The 25586-nt window shown below is 42.1% G+C and overlaps 1 protein-coding gene across 1 annotated transcript in view; it reads right to left on the reverse strand.

Moving 5' to 3' along the window:
• Nucleotides 1–2849: 2849 nt before the first annotated feature.
• The window catches only part of USP12 (ubiquitin specific peptidase 12), a 77447-nt gene continuing 54710 nt past the window's right edge, over nt 2850–25586 (reverse strand). The window contains exons 4-9 of the mRNA XM_065896029.1: nt 18285–18514; nt 14715–14791; nt 14518–14601; nt 7656–7853; nt 5101–5179; nt 2850–3113 (exon numbers count right to left, since the gene is read on the reverse strand). Of these exons, the coding sequence (XP_065752101.1) occupies nt 3012–3113; nt 5101–5179; nt 7656–7853; nt 14518–14601; nt 14715–14791; nt 18285–18514 (770 nt within the window). The 3' untranslated portion in view covers nt 2850–3011. The remainder of the gene's footprint in view (nt 3114–5100; nt 5180–7655; nt 7854–14517; nt 14602–14714; nt 14792–18284; nt 18515–25586) is intronic.

A 25586-nucleotide genomic window follows, 5' to 3' on the forward strand; every position in this document is an offset into this window, starting at 1 on the left:
CTTTACAGACATTATATCTAATTAATCCCCACAACAACCCTGTGAGGTAGGTATTACTCCCATTTTACAAGATAGGGAGACTGAAGCACAGAGAGGTTAAGTGACTTGCCCAAGGTCACACAGTTAAATTCACTGAGGAGCCAGGACCTGAGCGCCTTAGCCTCCCAACTCCCAGGTAAATACCTCATGAGAGAATCGTTATTGAAAAGTAGCTTTAAAGAAAGTATCAAGAGTAGTAAGTTATGGGAGTGAGGTCTTTCTACTGCCGTCAAGGAAAGAAAAAACCCTACACGGATGGTCAGAGGCGACGAGACCCATATATTACATTCCTCACCTCTTCTCTTTGCCTAAAGTCTCAGGGCTCCTGTCTCGAGCCAGCTTCTAAAGGTAAAGCCGCCAAGACAGAAGCCATGTGACTTAGAAGTGAGACTTAATTTAGAATATTTACTTTCAGTTACGATAATTTATAGAAATTTTTATTCCAATATACAAAATATGGGATAGCCATCCCAACAAACAAGTACACAGTTAGACAGCAATCAGCCACCATTTACAACTGAAACCCGCCCCTCAGTTCCATCAGTCGGACCAGCACACCACCTCACAATGCGTTCTATATGGGTCACTTTTCTTACTTACTGTATCTGCATTTTTCCCCCCCGACCCTAACCCTACATGTTTTTAAAGTATACTGTATTTCTGAGAAGCTTCAAAACATTTTACGTAGGTGCAGCTGCACTCAGAGTGTACGAAGAAAATTGACAACCACCACCGCATCGCCCGCTCCTGACAAGTCATCCTATTAAACCGGGTGTAGATGTGAACAGTGTGTGACTACCATGGAACTCAAAAACAACGCTAGAACTTGCTTTAATAGGAAATTTAACCTTGGCTTTTACTTCACTGTATGTTTTTTTAAATGCAAAATGTAAAAACAAACACAACATAGTATCCCAATGCTGTACCTTTTTGCAAATGACTTCATCTATCTTTCTCATACATGTTGTGGCCCAACGCAAGGAAAAACTGGTTCAGCTTCACGTCACTCCTCGTCTCCATACTGAAAGCTGCAGAAATTTCGCTTTATAATTCCAAGACAATTTGGCTGAAGCCCTCAAAATAAAAAATGCACCCACCTCCGCAGCTATCGCCTTGCCCACATTCTTGGTTGTGATTCTCTGTGCCATGGTGGTAGATCGGGCAGGCCATATAATTTGTACCAGAACCATTCCAGCCAGGGTAAGGCTTTAGAAACTGTCTCTTAAAAAGCAATCTGTCAAAACATATCATCATTTTCTCCCAGTACATCTGTTTCAACAGTCCCATTAGCTAAGTGACCCTGTTAAAGATCGATCCATGGAACGAACAGGTGAAGTCATTTCCTGAGCTAAAAGATACAGATAATAAATGTTAATAATAGCAGCAGACAAAACATTTTTTTGTTGCTTGTTTTTCAGATTCAACAGTATTAGTAAAATAAGTTTACAAAATTACAACGATTAAAAGAAAAAGATTCCTGCCTGGAAAAAACATGAATAAGGAACATCTAAGGCCTGATTGCTATTATCTTGAATATATATTCAATTATTTTCAGCAAGTTACATTCGGCCACCGTCAGACAACTTCTTGATGCATGGCAAAGTGTCAACTGCAACGGTTTACATACATCTTACATCACACATATTACTTCTTGAAACTGCCAACAGAATGAAGTCTTAAACACAAAGTTAAATTCCAATAACATCTGTAAAGGCGGAAGGGGGAAAGAAAAAAAAAAAAAGACTTGCTTTCAAAGTACTTCTGGTCGACCTCATTAAAATGTAACCCTCACAGGGTCTGTTAGCTCTCCAGGAGCTGGGGCTGGGATGGATCACTTCTTTCCAGGATAAAGAACATTTGAAAGTAACGTAGCTGCTACGACATGAGTTTTCTAAACGTGGCCTCAACCTGAAGCAGAGCACTGACGAACTCTCAAGGTCGCACACCACTGCTGCACCAGGACTTCTTAGATCATTCCACAATGACAGGGAATTTGGGATAGTTTTTAATTTTACTGAAATTAAAACTGAATGAAATAACTGACTGACAACTAGGACAAATATTTAGCCAGAGATATCAGTTCCTCCCGAAAAAGAATATGTACCTCCTCTCATTGCAATTTTTCTTAAGGTAACTTATGATTTAAAACAGAGTTTAAAATTCATCTTAAAAACAGAAACAAACAAAAGGATTAGTTAAGCTGACAAAAACTAATAAAAATATGCTGAAATTTACTGACAGAATCATGGGCACTTCATACAATACTTAGACTCTACCAGTTTTAAGTAAAATAAATAAGGAAAAAAATTATAATTACAAAGCCAGTCTTTCCCCTTGGGGAAACAAAAAGCCACTTTTGACCAACTGTTCCCTAGATATACATATACTGTATATTATTATAAGCTTCTTCAGAGAAGCAAACGTATTTGTCTTCCTGACACTGGATTCTAGTATCTGTTAGTTTCTTTACATCAGGAAGGCAACTGCAAGTGTTGGGCCCAAAAGTATTTCTGGTTTACGCTTGAAAAGACCACCCAGTATTGCTTCTCGATGTGTTCAACCAGGCAAATGTATGCAGTGTGTCCAACATCATCTCCTGCAATTGTTGGTACAACCTCACAGATTCCTTTTCTTTCTACTGCACCCCCAAGGAGTTCAATCATTATTGGTGCAATTAATGAAGAGAAAATGCATGTCAATTACTGGAAGGCTGTTTTACAAGAGGAGCTGGTATCTCTGATTTCACTGCCTTGTTGTATGGAACTGCGCAGACAGCATGATACCTGAGCAAATCAATCAACTACCATGGTAGGAAGAGCGCGTTAATCCAGTCTTTGCTTTACTGTGTGCAAAGTGTGCTACTGCCCCCTGAGCTTCCTGCATTTCTCTTTTCTTGGAACACTGGTGCTTGATCCTTTCCCAAATAACCAGAGAAGAAATGAGGCAGAAAGTCTCTCTTTATCGCAGTTCCCTCAGTCCCGGGACTGATAGAAAAGGATGTAGCCAGACTCAGAGTTCTTTGAGATATCTGACGTCAACCCGTAGAATTCTTCGATAGCTTGTGCATCTATTTTCTGTGAGGCAAAACATAAACTTTAGTACAAAGACAAGCTCTTTGAACTGCTTAAATGCAATAAAATCTTCAACCTTTCTTAGAATAATGCCTTTCATTTTCTCATTCATAAAACAGCTCTGCACAATCCAAATGGCTTAAATTGAAAAGACGGATGATGCCAAGTATTGGTGAGAATGTGGAACAAATGGAACTCTCATTCATAGCTGGGAGGAATGCAGAATGGCACAGATGCCGGGGAAAATGTTTAGCATCATCTTCTAAGGCTGAACATCCAATTACCCTGTGTGTGACCCCGCAATTCTATTCCTGGGTATAGGCTGAACTATAGGAAACCACTAATTGTCAACCATTGGGGACCTACAAAAATGGCTGTTTCATATGGTTCAATCTAAAATGTACCCAAGAAAAATGAGGGCCTATGTCCAATAAAAGACTTGTACAAGGATAATCAAGGCAGTTTTATTTGTGATAGTCAACAATGGACAAAAAGTCCAGTTTCTAACGTGGTATATCCGTACAGTGGGAAATTAGACAGCAATAAAGAAAGAACTACTATTGCAGGCAACAAGAGCAAGCTGCACAGGTACTGATGAGTGAAGAAAGCCAGACACAAAAGCACTCACACTGGATGAGCCCCTTGTATCCAAACACAGGCAAACTTCATCACAGTAACATAGTAAAATTCAAAATAGGGGATTCCAGGGGATGGTGGGTAGGGGAGGAAAGCTGTGGGTACTGACCAGGAGGAGGAATAAGGGAGCTTCTTGGGGTGTTGAAAATATACTATATCTTGATCTAGATGGCGGTTATGTGTGCATGTGTGCATTCACGTAAAAATTTAAGTTGTTTAAAATTTGCATACTTTACTGTGCCTTATAGCTCAATAAGTTATTTTGTTAATAGTGTGGTTTTTTTTTTTTTTTTTTTTTTGCGATACGCGGTCCTCTCACTGTCATGGCCTCTCCCGTTGCGGAGCACAGGCTCCGGACGTGCAGGCTCAGCGGCCACGGCTCATGGGCCCAGCCGCTCCGCGGCATGTGGGATCTTCCCGGACCGGGGCACGAACCCGCGTCCCCTGCATCGGCAGGCGGACTCTCAACCACTGCGCCACCAGGGAAGCCCTAGTGTTTTTTTTTTTTTAAACTAGCTCTGTTGTTGAAAGATTTCCCTTGTTTTATTCTAAACATTTAAAAAATTTTTATTTATTCATCTATCTATCTATCTATCTATGGCTGTGTTGGATCTTCGTTGCTGCATGCGGGCTTTCTCTAGTTGTGGCAAGCAGGGGCTGCTCTTGGTTGCTGTGCAGGTGTGAGGGCTTCTCATTGAGGTGGCTTATCTTGTTGTGGAACACAGGCTCTAAGCACGCAGGCTTCAGTAGTTGTGGCATGCGGGCTCAGTAGTTGTGGCACGCGGGCTCAGTAGTTGCGGCTCGCGGGCTCTGGAGCGCAGGCTCAGTAGTTGTGGTGCACAGGCTTACGTGCTCCGCAGCACATGGGATCTTCCTGGACCAGGGATCAAACCTGTGTCCCCTGCATTGGCTGGTAGATTCTTAACCACTGTGCCACCAGGGAAGTGCCTATTCTAAACTTTTTTTTTTTTTTTTTTTTGCGGTATGCGGGCCTCTCACCGCCGCGGCCTTGCCCATTGCTGAGCACAGGCCCCAGACGTGCAGTCTCAGCGGCCACGGCTCACGGGCCCAGCCGCTCTGCGGCACGTGGGGTCCTCCCGGACCGGGGCACGAACCTGTGTCCCCTGCATCGGCAGGCGCACCCTCAACCACTGCGCCACCAGGGAAGCCCTCTAAACATTTTAAAGGTTAGCTGACCATTATAGCAATGGGACTGGATGTTAGGGAGCAAGAAGTAGAAATTAGACTACAATCTGAAGACCTGTCATATACAATGAGAAGCTGGAAGGAAAAAGTTAAGAGCAAAATACACACACAACTTTGAAGAAAAACAAGAAATTAGGAAACTACTTACTTCTACAATGTCGTCATCAAACAACAACCAAAAATCATGACTCTTAACTATTGCAATATAATGGCCTCGATTGGGACCACTAAAACAAAGAGAAATAAAAGTTAATTTTATACAAAGTTTATTAGCATTGCTCTTCTATGCCCTATATTCCACGTTCTATAAAGTAGAAAAACTGAAACAGATAAAAATATTCCTTATCTATTCTTTCCCCCAAAAGATCAAGCTACATTGATCTGAACTGGCATTCAATTTTAAGACCAAATAATCGGTACTCTACTTTGAGAGATATAACCAGTATTCTCTTTACATAAAGCTATACTATAAAATTCTTTGTGCCTTTTAAAATTATTATTATTATTATTTTTTTTTTTTTTGCGATACGCGGGCCTCTCACTGTTGTGGCCTCTCCCGTTGCGGAGCACAGGCTCCGGACGCGCAGGCTCAGTGGCCATGGCTCACGGGCCCAGCCGCTCCGCGGCATGTGGGATCCTCCCAGACCGGGGCACGAACCCACGTCCCCTGCCTCGGCAGGCGGACTCTCAACCACTGCGCCACCAGGGAAGCCCTAAAATTATTATTTTTGAAGTAATTTTCCAATTTGCTTCTATAAAAGATTGAAATAAAAATTTCTAGCATGTTTTGGGGGGAGGAGAGGTGATCACAGGCAGAACATGCTGAGTTAAACTACAAAACAATGCATGTAGAGTTATTTCTGAGTCTTAACCCTCGGCAATAGTTTTTCTTGAGGAAGGATTCCATGTGATGCTTGAAAAAGTAAAGATATCGAATCCTTGGCTCTGAAATCAAGCTCCAACTTCATAAACTTCTTTAAACAAGTGACTTTTTTTTTAGTATTATTAGTGCTAGCTTTAAGTACTTAACTCTTAGCGCCATTATAATTATTATAATTGCCTCTGCATCTCATTTTCAACAAATCTGGAATACAGAAATCTAGAAAAATGTAAAAATAAAGGTGGGATTATTTCTTTTAAAAGAAATTCTTTTTTTTTTTTGGCTGTGCCTCGTGGCTTGCAGGATCTTAGTTCCCTGACCAGGGATCGAACCCCATGTCCCCTGCAGTAGAAGCGCAGAGTCCTAACCACTGGACCGCCAGGGAAGTCCCTAAAAGAAATTCTTTACAAAGAACACGTCAAAGATTTTTAACCTCTCCCAGTTTAAGTATGACTCACTATAAAAGCTTATATATACTTTTTAAATCAAATTATAATTCTACCACAATTATTATATTACAGACTTTGAAGTAATTTTCAACACAGATTATTCTTTATGGTGAATACTACTTTAAAAGTAGCAACCTCAGATATAAGAATAAGCTGCCTCCAAGTTCCCTCAGATCTTTGATTCCATAGTTGAGATGAATATCTCAGGTGACAAAATGACACAAAGAGAGTACTTTTTCACTGTAGAGGAAAATACCTCAAAACTTAAAAAAAAACACCACTTTTAATGCTAAAATAAACCTCCAGTCTGATCATTACACCAGGGTTCTGTAAGGTACCCGATATCGTTTTCCTCTGCTCAGATGTCATCACTCTTCTTCAGAAACATAATGCTCCAAAAATGGAAAACAAAGATTACTGCTGAGGATAAGAGGCAGGAGATGGGCTGACACAGACCATGGAGGTTAAAGACTGTGACAGAAGTGGACTCCCTCGCAGCTGTCCTGACATATTCTGAGCAGAGAGCTGGGAGAGGGAGGGACAGCTAAGGAGAGGCTGGAGTACAACACGCTGTTAGTACAAGTTTCCAACAGCCAGGGGGAAAAGGATGAGTGACCTGTTTTAAAATTATTACAGGAGGAAATTCCCTGGAGGCCCAGGGGTCAGCGCTCGGCACTTTCACTGCCAGGGCCTGGGTTCCATCCCTGGTCGGGGAACTAAGATCCCACAAGCTGCGCAGTGCGGCCAAAATAAATAAATAGAAAATAAAATTATTACAGGAAATTCTAAATAGTCAATGAAGACTGTATGTTCCAAATATAAATGTTGATTATGTGACACTCTTGTGGTTTGAGAATTTTTTGAGCCATTCTATAAATTAAGATCTATAGATGAGATAGTACACTCTATTGGCTAACAGGAAACACACGGACTTCTAAAATCAGAAAGCTTATCTTTGAAGATTATCTCCAAAACCTTTTAAAGTGTTTTTCACAATCATTAACATGATGAACATATCCAATTAATCTCAGAAAGAACTTATTTTGTAAAATCGCTTTAAGCAGTGTTTTTTTTTTTTACCAATAATCAAGAAAAAAGGAAACGAAAAACTAACAGGACTTAAAGTTCCCAGAATAATATTTAAATAATAAGAACAAGTATCAAATCCAGGCAATAACACACTATTTTAATATGTAAAGGTTTTAAGAAGGAAATGGTAAAATGCATCTGAAATATCCATTTGAAATAAACTTATTTTCGTCCTACAGCACCGAGGGCTACGGAAGCCTCCACAGGGCCTGCATATCCGAGCATCCTGTGCGTGCACCTGCCCACCACCGAGCATCCTGCCACCATGGCCCACGGCCCTGTTACCTTCCACAGTGAACCACGACGGCCACGAGGTCGTACATTCTGTCAGGATTGGTTGCATCGCCTGAAGTGTTAAATAGACGAAGTTCTAAAGGAAAAACTACCCGGTAAGAAAGTTTTGTGTATCGATGGAGTTGATCCATGTATTTAAATCTTTTCAGATGCAGAGCTAGAATCATGGGCAGCTTTTTAACTTTCATCCTGTTAAAATAAACATGAAAACAAAATTTCATAAGACGTTCACCATGTCCTTAAAAGAACTATCAAACTTCACGATTCAAGTAACAGTTGATAGTTTTCATAGCCGGGCACTGCCCACTTGTACATATTTCTACTCATGACTTTTGTATTAGCAAAGCAAAATTCTGAAAGTCTTAAGACGGCCCCTGCCCCCCATCATCACCAAACCACATAATCTGACACAGCACTTGGTACGGCTCCCAAAGAGATATGATGGCACATTCCTTTATTAACAACTCTGTACTTCTGAAATATAGGTCACTGTGCCCGCTGCAGGAAAAAGCAGTTCCTTAAGGCCGCTCGCTCCTTCGGAGGTGAACGGAGGCTGGATCCATTTGTTCTATTCAGCTATATAATTCAGTAACAGACTGAGAGCAGGAGACAGTGAGAAAAGCATTAAAGACCATCCATTAAAGGCGTCTGCCAGAGACAAGGAACAGCTCCTTAGTAAGAGCGGTGGCTGCGTGCACCCTGGAAAGGGAATAAAATAACCTGGAAACGCAGGAGTGAAGCTTTCACCTGTAAAGCACGGGCCTCCCCATCCCCCAACGCCCTGAAGGACCCCTCCGGGCAGCCTCTCCCCGAGATGCCTCTGCTCCCCCAGTTCACTTCAGCGCCGACGCCTGATCTTCTGGCGCAAACAGCTGTTCTCCTCAACCCTCCATCAGCACTTTACACACTCACGTCATATCTGTACAGTTTATTACACTATAAAACACTTAGATGAGTACGGGTCGTTCTCTTCTAGGGCCTGGACTCCGGACGGACAGGGAGCATCTCTTTTATTATATTTATCCATCTAGCACACCTAGGTACCTGACAAACACTAGAGAACTGAATTCTGTGTGTGTTCAGTGAAGCAAAACACTGTTCGTGATTAAAAAACGACACTTGGTAAACCTCTGCCTCTGCTGAAGTGAAAACAACTCGTGTTATAGCATCATTCTAGATCTGCATTCTACAGATCTTACATGTGGTGCGGCAGCTGATTCCAGAAGTGTTTATTAACCTGGCTTTTGGGAAACATCAGCGAAAATAAATGTAAAACCTAATCGTTCCTGGAAAGCAATCTAGCAATACGAATCAACAGCCTTTGTGGCCTTTGCCTCAGTAATCGAAACTAAATATATCATCTCAAATACAAGATTTCTGAGAAGAATTCAGTTCTGGAGTTATTTTATATTGTGAAAAAGTGGGAGAATCCTAGCTATTCAACAACGTGAAACGCTGAAATACATTACAATACAAACACAACAGAATATTTTACAACTTCAAACAATGCTGTTGCAAGTTTCTAAATGGCATGGGAAAATACTTACGGAAAGTAAAAAAGTCAAGATATATATTTATATATACAGTAATCCAACTCTTAAACATCAGATGTTCAATTAAACTGGTACAGAGTTGCTAAAACAAACTCTTTCAAAACAATAAAAGCAAACTATCCTTTGAAAATGTCCAGTGAGGTGCAAACCCACAAGGATTTTTCTATGTGTTAAATATGTTAGTAGTGTATTAGATGCAGGCAGTTAAGATTAGGAAGAGGAACCAGATATGGCCTGGGGGTTAGGAAAAATGTGCTTTTAGAAATTAAGCCAGAGCAGAGGGGGAAAGGCCCAAATGGAGAAAACAGAACATGTCCAAATGCTGGCTTATAAAATACGCCCCATCAGACAACACGGGAGGAACACGAATCCTCCCAGCAGCACTTCTTCCCAGAGGAAACCCGACACTTGTGAAGAGACACAGGATAAAGTCAAACACAAATATTTGTGGAGCCACATTTTAAAGATGATGAGAGACTATCTCACAAAATTTTTCTCATACTGACATGGCTCAGGAAGAAATGAACACATAGATAAGCTGAGTCAAATTCATTATGGAGATTGTGAAGCAGAAGGAAGAACAAAGAAGTTGATTTCCTGCTTGAAACACCAATTCCACCAACACACCAAAGAATTGATAGGATTCTGGTTTTCCTTCCATTCAAACACGTGTGGAGAAAGGTGACCTTAGGGAGCTCTTGATCTCTGTCACTGTTGTTAAAAAAGTGGTCTCAGAATGTAATGTTTTCTCCAAAAGACAAATATGCTGAAGAAAAAAAGGGGAGGACAGAGAACTTTTTTTTCCTTTTTAGTTAAAGTTTGAAATAGACATTGATTTTTAAAATGTATTGATTTATGTATGCACGCACACATGCACGCATGCGTGCATGCTGTGCTGGGTCTTAGTTGCAGCACGTGGGATCTAGTTCCTTGACCAGGGATCGAACCCGGGCCCCCTGCATTGCGAGCACAGAGTCTTAAGCCCTGGACCACCAGGGAAGTCCCTGACATTGATTTTTATCTTCTGTAAACTGACTTATAAATTAATTTTCCATTTAGATTTTTTTAAATGGCATTTACACAATGATTAAAATTTGGATGAATTTACGATATACATTTTCTTGCTTTTACATCTTTAAAACAATAAGGTGTGTTCTTTTTGCACTAACGTAAGAGGTATTTACCTTCCTTTTATCTAATTATAGTTAGATAATATCTAATCATAATTTAAAACTATTTTTAAAAAGCAGAAGGATGGAAAAAGACATTAACAAAGTCAGCAAAGCTGGCTCTGGCTGATTCTAATATCAGACAAAGTAGAACCCAAGCCAAGGAGTGTTACTAGAGATAAAGAAGGACATTCCAAAAAAAAAAGAAGAAGGACATTCCATAATAAAGAGGGCCAACTAATCAAGAGGACACAATCTTCAAGTACCAAATACCAAATTTGATAGAATTAAAGAAATAAACAGATAAATGCACAGAGTTAAAGTCTTTAACGGACTTCTCTAACAAAAAAAGTCAGTAGGAATAGGGAAGGTATGAACAACCAAATTATGGATCTAATCAACATTTATGGAACACTCCATTTCAAACTGAAGAATATATGTTCTTCTCAAGTACAACTGGACATTCATTAATGTACTGGACAATGAAAGAAGTCTCAATAACTTCCAAAACACAGAGATCACAGGATATATTTTCCTGACAAAAATTAAAAAACAAAAAAATAGCAAAATCCCCCTGAAATATGGAAACTAAGCTATACACTTCTAAATAATCCATGGGACAAAGACAAAATCACAAGGGCAATTAGAATAGATTTTTAAATGGATGATAACGCAAATACAACATGTTAAAATTTGTGGGAACACAGCCAAAGCAGCGTTTAGAGGAAAAGTTATAGCTTTAAATTTTTATATTAGAAAAGAAAAAGGGCAAGTCTTGACCACACAGAAAAGCTTAATAATTGTACATAAAATTCCAGTTTCCTCTTATAAACTTAATGTCAAGCACGACTAACTGGGGCACATAGTGCTGGGGGTGAGGGGAACACGACCTATGACCATGTGTGACTGTCAGCAGACATTTAAGTTGCCTCCACCTCTTCTTGGTTATTGTAAATACTAGAGCAATGAACATGGGAATGCACATATCTCTTTGAAAATCCTGTTATCAGTTCTTTTGGATATGTACTTAGAAGCAGAATGCTGGATCATACGGTAATTCTATTTTTAATACTTTTGAGGAACCTTCACACTGTTTTCCACAGTGGCTGCAACATTTTACATTTCCACCAACAATACACAGTTCCCTTTTCTGCATATCCTTATCAACACTCATCATTTTCTCTTTTTATTTGAAAGTGGCCATCCTAACTAATGTGAGGTGGTATCTTACTGTGGTTTTGATTTGCATTTCCTGGATAATTAGTTACGTTATCTTTTCATATGCCTGTTGGCCATCTGTATGTCATCTTTGGAGAGATGTTTACTCAAGTCCTTTGCCCAATTTTTAATTGGGTGATGTGGTTTCTACTGTTGAGTTGTGTGAGTTCTTTATATTCTGGATATTAACCTCTTATCAGATATCTGGTTTTCAAATATTTTCTCCCATTCTGTTAATATTCTGCAAATATTTTCTCCCATTCATGTCATTTCATTCCGTTGTTTCCTTTGTTGCACGTAAGTTTTTAAGTTTGATATAGTCCCATTTATCTATTTTTGCTTTTGTTGCTTGTGCTTTAGGTGTCATATTCAAGAAATCACTGCCATACTCAACATCGTGAGGCTTTTTTTCCCCCTATGTTTTCTTCTAAGAGTTTTATAGTTTCAGGTGTTATGGTTAGGTCTTTAACCAATTTTGAGTTAATTTTTGTGAATGGTATGAAGTAAGGATCCAACTTCAATCTTTTGCATGTGGATACCCAGTTTTCCCACCACCATCTGTTGAAGATCATTGAGCATATAAATGCAGGTTTATTTCTGGGGGGCAGGGGTGCGGTGATAAGCCTGGCTACCTACAGGGGCACTGACCAAACTATTAAATACATAAGGATAAAATATATATATATATATATATATATATATATATATACACACACACATAAGGATAATGGGAGCCAATCTGTACTGTCAGAGGAGGGGCTTACAAATATTAAAAAGGAGAAAACCAGAATAAACCCTATGGTGTTGGATGAAACTGGAGGTACTGTTGTGAATTTGTGGTTTTTCGATACAGATAGACCAACAGATAAATAAGTACAGATGTAAATATGTGTACATATGTACACACACAAGCACGCATGTCCTCCAGCTCTGTTCACTAAGTGGGCCCAGGAACAGTGACACGGCAACGGCAACGAGCACACCTATACCACGGTCCTGGTTTTTAAACGTTATTCTCCCTCTAAAAGGAACCAGGGCTCCTTCGAGAAACGGCTGGTACCAGTGTGGGGGGCAAGGAAGGTACAAAGCAAGCCTGGACATCTTGTTGCACTACAGAGTAAAGAGGGGCTGGAGAACAAAGGGACGGGACAAAAGACACCAGAGGCAGCGGGAAGGGGCTCCTGCTGGCCAAATCGGGATAATGTGAACATGAAAATAAACGAGACAATCATTACCCACAGGATAAAACAGGAATCTCTGAGTCCTCACTGAGATTTAAAAAATGAAAAAAACTGTAAATATCCCCATTTCTCACCGAACTTTCAATCTCAAAATACATATGAATTACAACTGGGGAAAAGCACAGCTTCACAGTGAAGAATCCTGGGAGACAGCACCTTAGTCAAGTGTCCAAAGAGAACAGTACCAGTCACGAGATGTGCAAGACAGAGTACCAGAGCAGGCCTCAGACTGTCCTCGGAAAGGCCGGGTGCAAGGATGGTCCTGGGCTAACATCTGGGAACTTGATCGGGGGGTGTCCCCACTGTTCCCTAACTGACAAGCGTGTCTCGATGCCCCTGAGAACTGTCTGTGCAAATCATCTGGTTTATGCTGAACACCTGCTTCCCTTCCGGAAGCCTGGAATTTTGGTACATGCCAGGCAGAGGATGCCTACGTGTCCAGCCCCCAATAAATCTCGGCCACCGAGTCAGTGAGGAGCTTCCCTGGGAGACAACATTTCTCCCATGTTGTCACATTTGGTGCTGGAGGAACTAAGTACGTCTGTGTGACTCCACGGGGACAGGACTCTTGCAAGCTGGCCTGGCTTCCCCTTGGCTGATTGTACTTGTCCCCTTTCCCTGTAATCAATCTCAGCTGTGAGCACGACTATGTATGTTGAGTCCTCCAAGTCCTTCTAGTCAATCACCAAATCCAGGAGTGTCTTGGGAACCCTGACACTTGACACATAGAGAATCGTGTGCCATTTAAAAGAACACAATGAGAAGAACACAGCATCACTTCTGTGCGATTCCTGCCCAAAATACATAACCTGAACCTAATCATACAAAAACATGAGACAAACCCAAAGAAGAACATTCTATAAAATAACTAATCTGTAATTTTCAAGTGCCAAGATAATGAAAGTCAAGAAAAGACTAAGGAACTGTTCTAAATGTAAAAAAGACTAAAGAGACATGAATACTAAATGCAATGTGTAATTCTGGACTGGATCCTTTTTTCTATAAAGGACATTATTGGGATCTCTGGTGACACTAAAATAAGGTCTACGATAACAGTAACACATCAGCGTTACTTTCCTGACCTGGATGGATACAGTACATAGGAGACTTCCTTTTTGGTAGGAAACAGCTACCCAAGTGTCCAGGATCACATCATATCAGGAACTCACTCTCGAATGGTTTAGGGTAAAGAAAAAACATTGTTAGTATCGTTCACGCAACTTTTCTGAGCTTGATCCAAAATAGAAAGTAAAATAATCAGGATGACGATGATGATTCAATTCCTTGATACCGAAATACCGTCTTCATAATAATATACTGAGAGAAGGTACAAAATCCTATGCAGGAACAGTGGAAACCAGGGTGAGGGTGAGTAAAGTACTTTCCCCTCGTCCTTCCTCACCAAGAAGAAGTTTACATTATCAAGAAAGCTTCAAAGCAAAATATTTTAACTGTATTGGTTTATGATTATTAAACAATCACTAAATGCAGAAAGTCACCTGAGGGTACAGAGTTGGATACTGTTTATCTAGGAATTACCTAATGAGTCTGAGCTGTTGGTGATGAAAGAAATGTTTTCTCATCGCAAATTGTCATAGATCGCTTTCAGCTAGAAAAGCCCATCCACAACACTGCCAAAGAATCACTATAAATGTTAAAAACACTGACTTACCGTTTGTGTGCTTCCTGTTTGCTGCGGCATTCTTCACAGTAGTATTTGTATTCACTGCATAGAGTTTCTGTGTTGCTAAAACCCCTGTGTAAGACACAAAATAACTGTGTCTATTCCAGAAAGTTACGTATTCATTTAAAAATATTCTAAGCCCAAAGACAGTCATTACATGTCAAAATAAATAACTCTGCACTCACCTTAAGCAGTGAGTAATGGATGTGTTTTGTTCCACGTCAACAGAAAGGTCTAAAAAATCTTCATCTTTGCTGCTTATCTGTAAAAATAGGGAAACATTTTTGATTTCTTTTTTTTTTAAACATCTTCATTGGAGTATAATTGCTTTACAACCTTTGATTTCTTTAATCACTGTTCCAAAATGATAGAATTAAGTGCACTCTATTATTAGTATTATTAAGTATAATTAAGTATATAAAGAATCCTTTTTCCCCCCAAGTTATCCAAAAGGACACTGAATGAATAACTTTCATTATATGTACAGGTAAAACACCAAAGTGCACCTGTGACTGATTTTCTTACTGGCAAAGGCTAGTGTGATGTGAAATTCCATTACTTCTCCTAATCTTGGTAATACTGTGAAGCATAAAACAAACTGTACCATATACGCTATTTCTTAAAAAACACAGGCCAAGACTGAATGAGAATGTTTGGCAAAGGATGTGATATCTGTATTGTTTTATCATTTAAGAAAAAAATTTAGCCCAAAATGCCAAACTGTAATCTTCACTTATGACTTTCTTTTATTTTCCCCCAAAATTGAACAATGTTCTGTTTGAATTACGCATAAATCATCTTATAAAAATGAAGTTACTATTTATTCATCTGAACTGGAGTAGGACAGAACTTTAGTCATCACTTTTCCTACGTGCAAGGAGACGACGCGATGCAATGGGAGGGACCTCTGACTCGGTTCCCGGGGCCTCCCACTCGCAACGACTCTACACCCGCTGATGGTTTGTGATGACTTTTCAATACAACACCAAAAGCATTTAAAGAACATCGAAAGCACTTCCATGAAGGAAAAGACTGGACTTTATTAAAATTAAAATTTAATACTTAAAATTTAAAACTTCTCATCTACCAAAGACATGGTTCAGAGGATGAGAAGACAAGCCACAGACTGGGAGGAAATCTCTGCAAGAGACACACCTGATAAAGGACTGGTATCCAAAATATACGAAGAACTCTTAAAACTCAACGACAGAAAAACAAACAACCTGATTTTAAAAATGGGTCAAAGACCAGTACAGATACCTCACCAAAGAAGATGTACAGATGGCAAACAAGCACATGAAAAGATGCTCCACATCACATGTCATCAGGGAAGTGCATATTAAAACAACAACAAGACGCTACTACACATCTACAATAGAACAGCGAAAACCCAAAACGCTGACGACAGCACCCGCTGATCAGGAACCCTCACTCATAGCTGGCGGGAATGGCGCAGCCACGCTGGCAGCGCCTCACACAACTAAACATACTCTTCTCACCACACGATCCGGCAACTGTGCTCAGCGCCGTACTAACCAAAGAGGCTGGGAAGTTATGCCCACACAAAAACCTGCACACGCACGGTCCTAACAGCTCTGTTCGTAATTATCAAAACCTGGAAGCAACCTACATGTCCTTCAGTAGGTGAATGGATATACTCTGGTACCTCCAGACAATAAATCGTAATTCAGCAGTAAAAAGAAATGAGCTGTCAAGCTGTGACCAGACATGCAGGGACCTCAAATACGCACTGCTAAGTGAAAGAAGCCAATCTGCAAAGGCTGCATACTCTGCGATTCCAACCACATGGCATCTGGAAAAGGCAAAACTATGGAGGCAGGAAAACAAGCGGCGGCTGCCGGGGGTTGAGGAGGAGGGAAGCAGGAATCCGTGGAGCACAGAGTGAAACCACTCTGCAGGATACTGTAGTGATTGACACATCATTATACGTTTGTCAAAACAAAAAGAAATCAAAGAACAGACAGCACCAAGAATGAACCCTTATGTAAACTATGGATTTCAGATAATAACGTATTGACATTGGCCCAGCAACTGCAACAAATATATCTTACTAATGCCAAGGATGTTACCATTAGGGGGAAGTGGGGAGGGGGGCAATTTGGGAACTCTCTGTACTTTCCACTCCATTTTTCTTAAATCTATTTAAAAAGAAAAAGAAAAAAGAGTTCCTTATTAGTCTCTGCCAGTGTAAGTTTATGTGATTCAGTTAACCGAGTAGACTATGTTATTCTTTCCAACATCCATAAAGCATTTCCCTTACTTTTCTAGCTTGTGGACTCTTTTCCAGTTGACCACGCTACTCTCCTCTGCTATTAAAAACTAGCAGTACAACCATCACAGTAAAGACTGGACTGGGCAAAAATCATCAGTGAATGCTAAGTCTGGGGGGAGATTTTGATGAGGAACAAGAATATCTGTGTCTCCCACAGTCTCCCTACTAGTTACAAGGGCATAAAAAAGTCATTATGAAGTGGAGAAACTGAACAACATCGTGAATCGGAGATCAAAATTAATTTTACCAACGAGGGGCAGAAGGAACTGTGTGCCTGTATGTGATATCCTGACGAAGACATATTAACTATGAATTGTTCCGGTCAAGAATGTACAAACCGGGGCTTCCCTGGTGGCGCAGGGGTTAAGAAACCGCCTGCCAATGCAGGGGACACAGGTTCGAGCCCTGGTCCGGGAAGATCCCACATGCCACGGAGCAACTAAGCCCATGCACCACGACTACTGAGCCCACGTGCTGCAACTACAACTACTGAAGTCCGTGTGCCTAGGGCCCGTGCTCCACAAGACAAACCACCGCAATGGGAAGCCCGCGCACCAAAACGAAGAGTAGCCCCCGCTCGCCGCAACTAGAGAAAGCCAGCGTGCAGCAACGAAGACCCAACGCGGCCAAAAATAAAAAGTTAATTAATAAAAGAAAAGAAAAAAGAATGCACAACCTGCATCTAATTAGAAGGAAACATCAGGCAAACTTGATACGAGGAATGTTAGATTAAAGGGGGGAGGGGCACAGTCTTTAAAAATGTAAGTATCATAAAAGAGGAGAAGACTATGAACATGTTCCAGATTGCAGGAGGCTAAAGGAAGCATGGTGACCACATGCGACGCAAACCACTAAACTCTAAAACCAGACCCTGTGCTGAGAGGAGGCGGTGCTGTAAAGGGGGTCAGTGGCAGAACTGGATAAAGGTCCCTAAGTAAGAGTCTGACCTTTCATTCGTCAAGGGAGAACAAGGTAAGAACTTAACAGGAGGCCTGCGTCATCCGACCCTACGAGTAAATCGTTTTCAAGAGATTTACCTATTGCTCATCTTTACAAACTACCCAGCAAGTGGGTAGTTTCCCTCCTTAAGTGTACACAGGAGGCTTCAGCTTTTATTCCAACCATAAACAACAAACATAATTGTAGGAAAAGGAGCAACAGATTAATATACTTCCCTGACCTGTAGGTTTTACGAGCTCAACTAAGACTATAATTTCCAGAATATGGCTCTACGGTCTCTTGTAGCGAAACAAACTCAAATAGTTCAAACAGCAGCAAGTGTTTCTCTGCCACCTCAGTATTCACTATGAACAAGCGGACAACTGAGAGGCACATCTGTCACAGTCATATACTCTACCCCTGAGGATTACAACTTCCCAGTTCATCTCTCATACCCACTCTCAAAGAACACTTCATATAATGGATGAGATTTGTTCTACACGAAATTTTATGATATACTTACAGTCTCACAAGTAAGACATCTGGTTTCATTAGTTAATGTTCCCTGAAAAATCTCATGAACCCACGTTGGGTCTGGTGTGCTGTTGTTGTTTTCACTGTCAATATTCCCGTTGGGCAAACGACCATTCTGCTTTTCCTGCTTTCTCTCTTCCTGTAAGATGTCGGCGATCGTGTTCAGCAGGTAATTCAAGAACTCGTGGGCATCCTGCTGCATGTAGTTGTCAAAGAGCTCTGAAAGTAAGCGCATTTCAGAATTAATAACTTCATGAAAAAACTAAACTAAAAAAAAGAACAGTATTCCATCAGAGCTAAGTAAAATGTTTGGAACTGTTAGAGTAATGTACAAGAAATAGGTATCTTTCGCATATACACATTATGACTGAATTTGGAGAAAACAGTTACGATGAAAGAGAATCTTTAAAAGAATACTAATAGGTCAATGAGAAAAGAGCAAAACCTATCCTCACACATAATGTACTGAGGAGATAAGAAACAACCGCTTTTTATTAACTCATTTAATCTATTACTCCACAAATATTACAACATGGCAAGTTTTTTTTATTTTTGGCTGCTGCATTGGGTCTTCGTTGCTGCACGCGGGCTTTCTCTAGTTGCAGCGAGCGGGGGCTGCTCTTCGCTGCGGTGCGCGGGCTTCTCACTGCGGTGGCTTCTCTTGTTGCAGAGCATGGGCTCTAGGCGCGCAGGCTTGGGTAGTTGTGGCACGTGGGCTCAGTAGTTGTGGCTCGCGGGCTCTAGAGCGCAGGCTCAGTAGTTGTGGCGCACGGGCTTAGTTGCTCCGCGGCACGTGGGATCTTCCTGCATCAGGGATCGAACCAGTGTCCCCTGCATTGGCAGGCGGATTCTTAACTACTGCATCACCAGGGAAGTCCCAACATGGAAAGTTTTAAAGTAGAAGCTGGACAACCTCTTGGCAGTGCCAACGCAAATGCATAAGAACCACAGAGGAAGTTGTTCACATTAAAAAATACTGGGCCATACATGCTAGAGATTCTGATTAAGTCAGAGATGAGGCCTGGAACCTGCACTTTTCAAAGCTCCTCCAGGTGACTCTGCTGTGCAGTCAGGCTTAGGGAACAAAGGCATCATGAACTACCTATTTAATCCAGATTTTCTCTAAGGCCCCTTCCAAATGTGAGGTCTGTAACTCTGTGGAACGTTTCCTGTAGTTACAGGAATAAGTAAATGACGTGGAATCCTGAGGGTCGCTAACATTAAGTGCTTGACCTGTGCTTGCATAACGCACCCTGAGCCTGAAGAGGAAGGACTTCAGGGTCAGGGTCTCATGCCCTGTGACATTGCTATTAACGGTATTTCACAAGCGAGGAAAGGGGATCAAGTGGTAAAGTCACTGCCAGGAAGCGGCAGGGCCCGGATTCAAGCCAGGCCGTCCGGCCCCAGCGAGCCACATACAGGCAGCCGGGGCCACCTGGCCACACAAGGCGCCCGCGGTCCAGCCAACAAAAAGCACTCAGATGACCACCCAGTCAGGAAGCTTCACCTTCAGAGCTTCCGTAAACATTTAATAAGTGCCAGGAAGTTCACAGTTTACAGTTTTTTAAACGATAGAATAGAAATTGAGAAGAAAATTTAAGGAGAGCCTTCCTAAAATAAAAGGAATTTAAAAATTACATTTTAGAAGAGCTACAGACATGACTGCATAAAACTAAGTTCCATGCATTAGAACTCATTGAAAAAGTTAAAAACAGTGAAACCTGAAAGTTATTAACATCTTCAACATATAATATAAAGAGTTTATCTCAACATAACAGAAAACACAAAGTTGGCAAAGGACTTGAAATCAACAATTTATAGAAACAAAACTCAAAAGTTTAAATAAAACACACGAAAAAACATTCAACCCCACTGTAACGAAAAACGTCTTGATTTTCCTGTCTCTAAAATGGAATACCATCTTCCTCTGCAAGGTTATTATAAAGATAAAATGGGAGCAAGTGAAAATATTCATTTTCATGAATATTAAAAGAAAATAATGATTTTAATTTACGTGTCAAAAAAGATCTTTGAAAAGTATCACATTTAAGATGCGGGTGCTAGAGCAAGACTGTCTGGATCCATCCTGTGGTTCCACCTCTGGTCATGGGCATGTCACAGGCCAACACAATGATGCTAGGACTGCACCTGGAGCCACACTTCACTTCTCTGCTATAAGTCTGTCTTGAGGGGTTTGATTAGCCTTAAACAAACTCCCTATGTTATTTTTAATAACAATAAAAGCCCTGTGTCCTAAGAGTTCCTGCATTAGTGCATGTGGACTTAACCTCTAACTGATCTTTAATTTGCTGTACTGCGTGTCTTCTGGGTTTTGCCCACGAGGGACAGTGGATCCAAAGCATCTGACACCACTCCCACCACCTGCTCCGGCAGATGTCACTGCACACCACCCACACCGTGAGACACCTGCACCTCTGCAAACCCTCCAGCCATCCTCTCCGTCTCCGAGATCAAGCCAAGTCATGCTGGGAACCCTCAGATGGTGCCGCCAATGGACTGGTCTATGCCAAAGCTGAGATAACTGAGGTCAATGACTTTTCCCCTTGCCTCTCAAGGCAATAACCTCCATCCCTAAGAACACCACCCTGCCCCTCACCCCAGTCTCCTAGTCTCCACTATTATTGTACCTCATTTCCTTCCTCATCCTTGGGATTTTCTTCTTTCGCAACCCTTTGTCTGCTGTTCCTTCTAAGAGCTGCTTTCTGTTCTAAACTCCCCATTTCTTCAACCTTTGGCATCTTCTAGCTTCCTGCTGCCACCCCTAAACCACTACACTTTCACTTGCATATAAAAACTCTCCCTCAATCAAGAAAGCGCGTAAGATCTGGCCATCCTACCCTTAACCCTCACCCTTCTGTGGTCATGGCTAACCTCCCCTCGCCCACTAATGGCCTGACCCATGGTTTCTCCATCCACCCCGACTCCTGCCCTAACCTGCTCTGTGTCCAGGCAGCTCCTGGACGTGAATGGGGCCCCTCAAAAACCAAGAGCTTCCATCTCTCACTCACCCCTCCCCAGGTCACAAATCTAGAATCACCAACCTCAGGAGGCCCACTAAGACGAGGACTGCAGGGAGATTATGCTAGAGGCGATTCGGGGTCTTGAACAAAGTGGAAACGGACTGGGGGGGGGGGGTCATGGAGAATACAGAGGGAGGGATGATGGGAGAGGGCCAGGAAAAAGACTTGTAACCACTGCTAAGGGCCTGGTTAGGGTGAGGGATGGATAATTCACCACAGTGGGTAGTGATGGCTTAATGCCACAAGCTAGACTCACTCTCCCTCTTAAATTATTTTAGCATACATGCATGTTTCTCAAAACAAATATTTTTTGTAAAGCAGAAATATGCAAATGTTTTTATTTTTTTTAAAGATGAAATATCTTTTGGGAGGGTATGTTCCTTTAATACAGAACAATGACATCATATTCAAAGAAATACCTCAATTGACCTGAATGCTCTACAAATGAGATGCAAAGTAAATCAGAAAATACTCTATTTTGTTCAAATATTTTAAATATTATCATCCATTTTCTATAAACATAGTAAACCGAACATACCAGAACCTCGCAGAGCCTAAACTAAGAGCAGCCACTGTAGTTTTAAACATCAGCCAAGATCACATAAACCTCCAGACATCATGGACTAAACGGCCTCACAACAATCCCTGTAAACTGTATTATATTTGATTTCTAAACTCTTAGCTTTCTTATGGGTGGCTTTCTTCTCTGCAAAGTAGCATAATGGGCAAGGCGGACTTCAAACTTGCTTTGGCAAATTAAACAAATTCACTCACTCATTCACTCACCCAACAAATATCTAGTAAGCACCCCCGATGTGCCGGGAACTGGATTAAGTCCTCGGACTACAAAGGTGCATAGAAACAAATGGCTCCCGACACAGTCTAGCGGGAGAGACAGACAATGTCAATATTAAATAAACGTATATGAAACGTATAAGCTATCAAAGTCCTGGTACAGCTGTAACATCAATGCAAAAAAAATAAAAGAGGGAAACTGAATCACTGCCTAAAAGTAAGTTTTCTTCATAATTCAGAAATAGCTACAGCTTTTCATCATACAAAATATCTTTCATGCTCTTTTGCAGAAAAAGCATTAATGAATATGAGAAAATATTTACTAAAATCTATTTAATAGCTGTTATTTCCTCGCTTGAGGAAGATGTGTTCATATTTTTGTATCTGTGTCTCTCCATAGCACCTGAAACGCTGCTGTGCACACACGGGTTCCCTGAGAAGCAGCACCCTTCCTCCTGCATTCACTGCTGTATCCCCAGCACTCAGAACAGTCCTGCCACACATTAGACGCGCCTGACATTTCTTGAGTGAATGAAGGAAGGAACGAACAACAGGGGTTGGAACAGCTACGACGACATGAGAAGAATCAACTTGGCCCCAAACAACAAAGTGAAAAATGCACTTTGTCTCGAGCCGGCTGGTCTGACTTCAAGTCCTCCTTGATGATCCAGCTGAGTCAACTCAGTTGGTTAGGTCACAAACCTGTGTGTTAGCTCTTCTAAACGAGGGAGAACTCAGTTGGTTAGGTCACAAACCTGTGTGTTAGCTCTTCTAAACGAGGGAGAACTGACAGGAGTCAATCGTCACAAGCAGATGGCTTCGTCTCCTACCTCCGCAACTGCAGCGGTCTCCCGGCCAGTCGCCATGCTTCTCGCATTGCCCGTGGGTGCCCCTTCCTGCCGCCAGGCCCCCGGCAGCCAGGGGACCTTCTGATGCAGAGCGGAGCCCTCCAGGGGCCTCCCGTGGCTTTCACAATAAACCGGGAGCTGCCTGGCCCTTCCTTCTCTCTGACTTGACCTTCATCTCACTCCTCTCTACCTGCAGTAATTTTCTTGCTGTCCTTCAAGCACTCAGGGCAAGTGCAGTTTCTGTTCTACCTGCTTGTAACAACCCTGCTTTTGATCTTCAAATGACTTGTCTCTCACTTCACACCTCTGCTCTCACACCACTCATCAACTCCCTCATCCTCCACCACCTTGCCCTGCTTACTTTTATTTGTAGCAATGACACATTATCTTACGTAACTGTTTGTCTGTCTTTCTCGCTAGAATGTCAGCCCCATGAGGGCAGAGGTCTGTCTTATTTCATTATCCCTAATTCCTGCACAGTGCCTGGAACACAGTAAAGACTAAGCATATAATCATTAATGCGATGCAAATATCCCTGTCATCAGAGACAACATATATATGGAGCAACTGTTGTCACACCAGGTGCAGGAGCACAGTGCTATAGTGTCTTCTGCTGTGATTAGGTAACATAAATGAAAATTTTAAAAACAAAAATCCATTACTGAAATTAAAACAGATTCTTTCCAAGGGATATCTAAATGATTAGTAATATAAAGCAATAGCGGTTAAAACAATATAGAGCTAACATCCACTGGGAATACAGAATGGGAAGTTTTTAACATAACATGGAAGGAGATTGATTTAAGAACACTCCAGAAAATACATTCTAAGATGGCGGTGTGGGAAGATGCCGAGTTAGCGCCTCCCAACTAGGGTGCCTGCCAGCCACTTGTGGGGACCTTGACGCCCAAGGAGACGGGAGGAACCCCTAAGTGAACCGGTAGGGCATCGGGGGACTGAAGCAGGAGAAGTGGAAGCCAGACAGGATCGGTGCCCCTGAAGCCGGGGAGATCAGGAGAGGCAGGCGGGAGGGGCCCTTCGGGAGGAGTGGGAAAGGAACAGAGGGCAATGGCCTGGCCCACTTGCGCCAGGAAGCCTGCTAAGCGCCCAGGCTGGTACCCCTGCTCGAAAGCCCCCTCCAGGCCTCGTGGGCCAGGAGGGAGGCTGGGGAGAGCAGGAGAGGCAGATGGGAGGGACCCTCCCGGAGGAGAGGGAGAGGAGTGCAGGGCGTGTGCCCTGCCCACTCGGCCTGGGGAGCCTGCTGGGCTCCCAGGCCGGTCCTCTGCCCTCCAGGGCCCACCCCTCCCCCTGGCCGCACTGGTCCCGGGGGCATAGGAGGGAGGCCGAGGGGAGAACAGGAGAGGCAGGTGGCAGGAGCAGGAGAGGAGAGGAGGGCGTTTGCCCAGCCCACTCGAGCCCAGGAAGCCTGCTGGGCTCCCAGGTGAGGTCTCTGGCCCTCTGAGACCAGGGATGGGGGGCACGCCTGGGCCCCTTCTGTTCCTTCAGCCTAAGCCCCACCCCCCACAGCCCCAAGGCCTTTTCCAGTCCTGTGGGTCCGAAGAATAGGCCCCGCCCACCACCCAAACCTCGCCCTTGCTTAGGCCCCGCCCTCCACAGCCAAGGGCTTTTCCCCCTCTTTTTTCTCCTTTTCTTTCTTTTCTTTTCCTTTTCCCTCCTCCTCTTTTTCTACTATTGCGGTACTGATGTACTTTCCGGTTGTTGATTCATCTATATTTTTATTTTCATAGTCTTTCTAACATATCTGTTAGTTTCCTACTCTAATTTTATTTTTTACTTTGTTATTGTTCTCTCTCTCTCTCTCTTTTTTTTTTTTTGCCACCCCACGTGGCTTGAGGGATCTTGGTTCACGAGCGGGGGTTCTGGCTGAAGCTCCTGCGGTGGGAGCTCTGTGTCGAAACCACTGGACTAACAGAGAACCTAAGACCCCAGGGAATATTCATTGGATTGAGGTCTCACAAAGGTCCTCATCTCAGCACCAAGACCCAGCTCTACCCAACAGCCTACAAACTCCAGTGTTGGAAACCTCAGGCCAAACAACCAGTAAGACAGGAACATAATCCCACTCAAGCAGAAAAAAAAATTTTTAATGAGACGGCAAAAAAATATGTCACAGATGAATGAGCAAGGTAAAAACCTACAAGACCAAATAAATGAAGAGGAAATAGGCAATCTACCTGAAAAAGAATTCAGAGTAATGATAGTAAAGATGATCCAGAATCTCAGAAATAGAATGGAGGCACGGATTGAGAAAATACAAGAAATGTTTAACAAAGATCTAGAAAAACTAAAGAACAAACAAACAGAGATGAACCACACAGTAACTGAAATGAAAAATACACTAGAAGGCATCCATAACAGAACAACTGAGGCAGAAGAATGGATAAGTGACCTGGAAGACACAATGCTGGAATTCACTGCTGTGGAACAGAGTAAAGAGAAAAGAATGAAAAGAAATGAAGACAGCCTAAGACACCTCTGGGACAACACTAAACGCACCGACATTCAAATCATAGGGGTCCCAGAAGAGAAAAAGAAAGGGTCTGAGAAAATATGAGAAGACATTACAGTCCAAAACTTCCCTAACAT

This window comes from Phocoena phocoena, chromosome 18, assembly GCF_963924675.1.
Source record: "Phocoena phocoena chromosome 18, mPhoPho1.1, whole genome shotgun sequence".
Classification (NCBI taxonomy): domain Eukaryota; kingdom Metazoa; phylum Chordata; class Mammalia; order Artiodactyla; family Phocoenidae; genus Phocoena; species Phocoena phocoena.